We start from the raw sequence: 7,925 nt of genomic DNA, 5'->3' as shown, positions 1-7,925 counted from the left end.
TCATTAGGACTTAAGAATTTTTCACCTTTGATAAAGATTTCGTCAGAACTGTTCGTTTGTAAATAAATTTTATTTTTTAACTAAATATACATTTTGTTTTGAATACCTGAAATAAAGTGTTTTTCACATTTCTGTTTTTTTTTTTATTTGTAAATATTTACGAATAAAAAATATTCATGCAAAGGAACAAAGAAGTATAAAAAATATTATGTTAAAAATTATGACTGATGATACCTTAATTATCATCATATTTTTGTCACCATGAAATTCTATTTGCATAATAACTAAAAGTTATATAAAAAATATGTAAATCGTTTCTTACGATAAAGTAAACCTTTTTAATATGCTCTATTGAATCTTTTTAAACTTATTTGTTTCTTTTATTTTAGCTTTGTGTTTGGTGGTAGGATTGGGTGTGTATACAAGTAAAGTTAGCGAAAAAGATGCTTCTTTTGGTTGGTCTTATATAATAGGATGGTGCTCAACAGGAGTTTCTGTTATATCCACAATCCTTTGTTTCACTCAACAAATGGAATACGCATCAATATAGCAAGAGGAAAAAAAAATTTTGTAACTTTTTTTTTACTTATCTTTTTCTTTAGCAAAATAAATTAAATCTATATAAATTTTAACAAGTTAAATAATTGTAACCATTGTTATTTCTTATTAATTCTTTGTAAATATTTTTAAATGTATAATATATCAACTTATGTTAAAAAATTATAATATTTCAAAATGTTGTCTTATTTAAAGTCATTAAATAAAAGACTGTAAACTAAAACAAAAAACAATAATGTAAACACAATAATATAAAAAAATAAACAACAAATTGTAATTCAACTTTTTAAAAGGATAAAAAAGATTTTTTAAATCATTAAAAAAAAGTTTATTTTTTACTGAAAGTTTTAAAAAGGGTTTTCTAAACAATGTTTTGAAAAAAATGTATGAACTCATTCTTTTTTTGATAAAAAAAAGGTTCAGTCTATTTATTAAAAGGTTGAGGCTATTTTTGAAAAATAAAGCTCTATTTCCTATTATAGTTTTAAAAACACTTTAAATTAAATTTTTATATAATGAAAATTAACAAAAAATAATAATTTCTAATTCAAGTCAAATTAAAAAAATATAATTAAATGTTCTTCTCGAAAATGTGTTTATACTCCACTGCGCCTATCTCTGACGTCTGAGAAGTCATCCTTGAGTTTATCTTTTACGTTTTGTACTTAACAAGTTAACTTTTTAATCACACAAGACTTAAAAACACAATTTACTTTAAAAATGCTGCGCAGAACCCTAGTCAAGTTGTTAGATCTTATAGGACTCGAGACTCTTTAAGTGGAACAACTGCTCTTTGAAAAAGGCTTTGTTCATTAGCTTAGGCTTGCTAATATTTGAAAATTATATATTAAAAAAAAAAAATGACTTTATTTTTTTAGATTTAATGTTTCCCTAAAAAGTGTTAAAATCAACGCAAATCAAATGTCACTTCTCAAAAAAAAAAAAAGTCAAAACCTATAACTACAAGCTGGTATCTCTTACCTATTCCGTGAAAATTGACAGAGAGAGTCATTATTGATAGGATTATGAAATACTATGCACAATCTAATATCAAAGTCATAACATGGATATGTCCTTCACAAATATTACTTACAAACCTGATTGAATCCCTGAACACTTTAATGGAAGCAGTTTACCGTGGATACCTGGTAGACTTAAGTTTTAATGACTTTTTCAAAGCATTCAACTCAATGTCACACAACGACTTCTTTACAATATTCATGCCCATGACATTTAAGGCCAACTATTAAACTGGATCACTGGTTGGCTAGCTAATGAATAACAATGAGTAATAATTGTAGAATAAACGTCCGAGTGAAAAAGACTGACGAGTGACGTTCCTCAACGATCAGTTTATGCATCAGTACTATTTGTGTTCTTTATCAATGACATACCCGACTACATTTATAACTATACAAAATTATATGTCGATGATAGCAAGATCACATAAGTTATTGATGCCAATGAATTTTCCTCTGATTATAAAAAACTGCGAGCGGACATCGACAGCGCTGTAAATAGGTCGCACAACCTCTTTGTGCATTTCAACGTCGAGAAGTGCAAAGTAATGTAAGTTAGTTGTCGCAAAAACGAATTAGTAATACCATGGTTGACACATGAAGCCATTTAGTTGTCCGAGGTCTCAAGCCATGGAAAAAACTGTACCAGCTGTACATTAAACCGCATCTTGAGTTTGGTATTTTGTAAGCACAATATTGTTTATTATTATTAATACGTTTAAATACTCGGCTTAACTACACTTGAAGAATGCAGTGATTTCATACTGCAATACAAAACTGAGTAATATTTACAATTAAGATTGGGACTGTGAAAAATGTTTCTTTAAGATTCTCATTCTTCTGGTTTAAAGATCAAGAATCAGTTAAAATTAAAGCTTGTGAAGTAGAAGACAAGCTTATGGAAGATATTTCGCACCTTAATAATTTAAAGTAGTCTTCATTTTTCACTTCTGAAAACACTTTAGACTTTTTCAATCAAATATACTCAAAGGATTTATAGCTTATTTTCCAATCAATATATATTCTAATTCAATGTTTTTAACGTTTAATGTTTTTTTGAATAAAAACAAAACAAAGTATATATATATATATATATATATATATATATATATATATATATATATATATATATATATATATATATATATATATATATATATATATATATATATATATATATATATATATATATATATATATATATATATATATATATATATATATATATATATATATATATATATATATATATATATATATATATACCACATTATTTCAAAATGGGGCAAGTTGGGGCAGCTAACTTTTTTAATTTCTATCAGAATGATACAAACTCTTTTTAAAAAAAGAATTGGCTTCGTGAAGGAAGTCTAAGGTAAAAAGTCCTAGCACTATAAAAATCAGTTTAAACTCATAAAAATTGCATTTTTTAAATGCATTTTTTATAAGATGTATCAATACATATTTATATTTTTTTATAAATTAAGATAAATTTATTTATTATCTTTATATACAATGAAAATTAAAATGAAAAGTTTAGTATTTTGGGAGCAAATTAATAATGATAAAATTTTAACGATAAAAAAGAGCTGTTTTTGGTCATTTTCAAACAAAAATTAACAATTAAATCTATAATTTCAGTACTTATTTTTTATACCGTTAGAAATATAAGAAACTGTAGAAAATAGTTAGCTAATAATATTGTTTTTCGCTATTCAAAAAACTATATTTTGGCCAAATTTCAAGTGTTTTTAAATCACTATGCGTTGGTTAAGTAGTAACCATATTTCTCTAATTATTAATAAAACTGAATTTATTATTTTTCACCTTCCTTCCAAGGTAAAAAAAAAAGGTTTGATAATGATAATGTGGAAATTAGAATTAACGGTAAAAGACTTTACCATCTAAATATATAAAATACCTCGGACTATTTCTTCACAAAAATCATGGTATTATCAACTAATTTAATTCAATAAAAATCTCTCACGTGCTAATAGTATGTTGTTGCTAATACGACACTACATACCCCAAAATATTCTAATACCAATTTACTATTCCTTGTTCTCCGCACATCCAAGTTATTGTTGCACTATTTGGGATAAACAGGTAGTTTTCTATTAACTCGTGCAAACAGTTTACAACGCACTTCCATAAGAATTGTGACTTTTTTCCTTTACAATCTAATATCCAAAATAGGTTTTCTGAATTAAAAATTCTAATACTTCAAGATCTTGTAAAGCATTTTAATTGTCTCTTTGTGTTTGAGCTTCTTCAAAATTAATACTCAAAATTCGTTCAGTAATTTTTTTATTAAAACAAGTGACACGCACAAATATTACACTCGAAATACTGAAAATTTTAACTTGCACATTTCCTTTTTCGACTCAATCAAACACGAACATTTAATTTTCGGCTCATTATACAGGGCCGACGACACAGGTTTCAAAGTGGAGGGGCACAATCGTCGATTTAAAAAAAAAGTCCTCTATATTTAAAATTTTCTTTTAAGAAAAAAAGTGCCCCCTCCCCCCAGGTGTCGTCGGCTCTGATATAGTGAGAGTCATTATCAAACTAATAAAAATCGTTTGAAAAATTATAACGATTGTTATAATTTTTTTAAACGATTGATGCCGTTGCAACGTAAGATATTTAACAAATTTTAATTTTACAAAAATTGGTTTCTAATGGTGAGTCATCACTAAATTGCCATTGTCACAATTTAAAACGTTTTCGTTAGATTTTGAACTTTGCATACGTTGTATTTCAATGGCCTCACTAATTTATCTTTTGTAGTTGTTTGAAATAACAGAAAGCGTTTTAGGGTTCTCCCAGTTTATTTTACCATTACAATATTGTGAATGTTCTTCTATTCCAGATGTATCCCAATTGGCTTTTGTGACATTATTTTTATGTTCTTGAATTCGTGTGGAAATTTTTTTTCTAATTTCACCAGTATAACATGCAACATATGTGAAATCAAGTTGGAACACTCCTGGATGAATATTTGGAAACAGTCTAGGCAAAGTAAATTGATCCAACTTTACAAAATTCTCTTCTAAGAACAAAGCTTAACTTTGGGATCCATGGTAAAACAACTAGATTTTTGGTATCAAATTTTTGAGAATAAGATGGATTTGTGGAGTATTTATAATTGTTAGCAATATCTGAATTTTGTTTATCTGAATGTCCATTTTCAGTAAAAATCTTAATAAGAAAAGTAATATCATCTTGAATATTATGTTCTGAAAAAATCTTCTATGCTCGACCTCGAAAAAATCTTTAAAAATACCAAATGCGATGCTCGGTGAAATATATGATTTCGGTTTTATTACGTTTGTAATTGCATCTTTACTGTGTATGGAAAGCTCATATTTGTGAAGGGAGTGATTGGTTGAAATACAAATATCTAAAAATTTTAATTAGTGTTAAGCATTTTCGTATTCACATGTATATTTGGATAGATTTATCTTGTGAATTTAAAAGTGTTAAAAAAGAATTTGCGTCATCAATATTAGTAAATTGAGCATGGCTATCATCAAAGTAACGTTTAAAAGTTTTTGGTGCAATATTGATGTTTAAAGTCTGTTGAATAGCATTAGATTCAATATGTCATTACGATCAATATGGATATAAACCTATTGAACCAGAGTTATTTAAAATATATATTTTTATCTTTCCATAAAAAATAACACTTACAAATACCGAGATCAATTAATCTGTGAATATTAACTAAAGATAATTTAATTTGTTGTATTAGATCATCTCTATCTTTGTTTAGCATATCAATAATTGTAACAGTTGCTTTATCAAGTGGCTGTGATGGGTATAAATTAATGACATTTGAACTTTGTCATTAATAAACCATTCTTTTGTTGTGGATACAAAGGAAGTTGAATTTTTAACACGACATTTATTATTGTTCAAAGTTGGTTGTATGATCTCAACAAGATGTTACGAAAATTTATGGGGTATATATATATATATATATATATATATATATATATATATATATATATATATATATATATATATATATATATATATATATATATATATATATATATATATATCTTTAAATTGCATTTTAAAGATATATATATATATATATATATATCTTTAAATTGCTTTTATGATATATTTTTCTAGAAATATATTTTAATATTGATAAAGGAAGTTTCTTTAATTTAGTATTGTGTGTTTTTCCCCAAGTTATGTTGGCATATCTAAGTTAACTGTTTAATGGAAAAATGAAGAAAATTTATTTTGTGATAAGAACGGTCTAGCTTTAAAAAGTAAACCAATATTTTTAGATATTTTAGTGTTTTAGCGTTTATGTGGACTGTACATGAAACATTTTTTTGTTAATAACCACTCCACGAAATTTATTTGCGTGAGTTCTTTCAATTTTTTTGTAATTGATACTAAGTGAGAGTAGAATTAATGGAATTTGAGTGAATAAAATATACTTAATTTTTTGTGCGTTTATTGATAACTTTTAAGCTATTGTCGAATATGACACATCGTTGCCTATTATTTAAATAAGTAGTGAATTATTTAATAGATTTGTTTTTTATAACATATTTTCTTATTTTTTGAGCAGAATTTTATGGTTGGCCGTATTGGAATCTTTTGTAAGATCAATAATGACAATACAATTTTTGCTTTATCAAAAGATAAGCTGATCTTGTTTATAAAGTTTATGTTTTTAAAGATGCATTTAGAAATGAGTTTGTCAGTATATTATCTATGGCAGTAATTGAGTTGAAGTGAATTGGGTGGGTTTATTTATTAATGAGAATACATCGAGCTGAAATAAATTATCAAAGAAGATTTTTGTGTTCGCATGTTCATTGTATTTTAGTTAATGCTAACGTCTCATATACAAAATGATAGCAGGAAAAAATACCCCTGAAATCATCCCGGGGGAAAAAATCCTCTTTAGAAAACGTTTTTACAGTGCACAGTGGTCCAGTACCATTGCCATAAATATGAAAAAATTAATTTGTTTTATAAAAAAATAAAAAAATAAAAATTGAATTATACTAGTTATGTGAAAACCAGATTTAAATTTTTAAAAATATTCTTATAAAATGTGAAAAATCAATATTAAATAATTTAAAATACACAATTTTATAATGACTCAATTTACCGCATGTTTAACACTTTTTTATTATAAATTGTTTGAAAATAAAACTTTGATTAATCAGGAAAATTTTCGTGCATGTTTGCCCACCTTGAAATTTTTTGCGTTTAAAAAATTGTCTTTTGAAAAAGTTTAGGCTGCTTTTGTTTGCTTTTGTACATATAGGTAGTCCAAACATGACGTACCTGAACTAAAATGCGATTACCCTCTCACTCCCGATATTTTTTAATGAGTTTTAACCGTGATAATAAATAGTGGAATATTCAAGCATAAAAGCGGACAAACCGAAACATAAACAAAACAATCAAATAAAAAAAATCAAACGAACAAAATAATTAAAACAAATAATATTCAATAGTTATTTATTGGTGAAACCAATTTTAAATATGAGGAACAAAAACATTTCACTTAATTGAAGGAAAATTTGAGAATAAAAATAAAAGTTTAACTTGTAAGGAAGAAAAAAAAGAAATTTGTATATTGGTTTCTAAATGTTATTTGAACTACAATGAGATGAGATTAACCGAAAAATTTATGAAAAACTTTAAAAAGAAATGGAATAAGAGAGGTAGACAAAAAGGAAAATTTATAAATTGTTAAAAGAACTTGTTAAATATGGAAATTATTGTAGATAAACCTCAATACTAATTTAAGATAAAAAATATATAACAAGTTGCACCAAATCATTTGAAGATTTCTCAACAAGGTCTATGAAAAGAAAATTGTCAGAGATAACTGAAAAATTAGGTGTTACCACTAAAAGGTTGTTTCATGCCCTCATTCTGAATCTCAATAAAAAAGGATGATTTAAAGATGCCAATGTTTTAAAACTTTTAATGGAAAGTAAAACTGATGGATCCTGTAATACATCATGCTCTAAAAGCTATTCAGCAAAAAAAGCTTTAGCTTTAATGTTAGACTGTAGAATGATTAGACTGACTATCAAACTATCCGTCAAAGGGTCTTAAAAAAAGGTTGAGTGTTACACACTGCCTACAATATTATTGTGAAAGCTAAAAGTGATTGCATTCTAGATTCCGGAATTGTCACTTCAAACTACAGTGCTTCTGTGAATCTTTAAGGAATAATGGATCAAACTACAAACAGGATTCGGAAAGTTATGGATAAATCGAAACTACCTGAGTCTTTTAATACTCTTCTTCTTATAAGCAAGGATTGAATGGTTCATCTGGACAGTCTCTTTA

The 7,925-nt window shown here is 26.1% G+C and overlaps 1 protein-coding gene across 1 annotated transcript in view; it reads left to right on the top strand.

The window, feature by feature from the left end:
* The window catches only part of LOC124814497 (lens fiber membrane intrinsic protein), a 4,970-nt gene extending 4,329 nt beyond the window's left edge, over window positions 1–641 (top strand). Inside the window, exon 3 of the mRNA XM_065798308.1 lies at window positions 390–641. Coding sequence (XP_065654380.1) covers window positions 390–550 — 161 coding nt within the window. The 3' untranslated portion in view covers window positions 551–641. The remainder of the gene's footprint in view (window positions 1–389) is intronic.
* Window positions 642–7,925: the final 7,284 nt, after the last annotated feature.

Source organism: Hydra vulgaris, chromosome 06 (assembly GCF_038396675.1).
Source record: "Hydra vulgaris chromosome 06, alternate assembly HydraT2T_AEP".
Lineage (NCBI taxonomy): Eukaryota > Metazoa > Cnidaria > Hydrozoa > Anthoathecata > Hydridae > Hydra > Hydra vulgaris.
The sequence above is the reverse complement of the archived record's forward strand: the minus strand, read 5'-3'. Positions and strand labels throughout refer to the sequence as shown.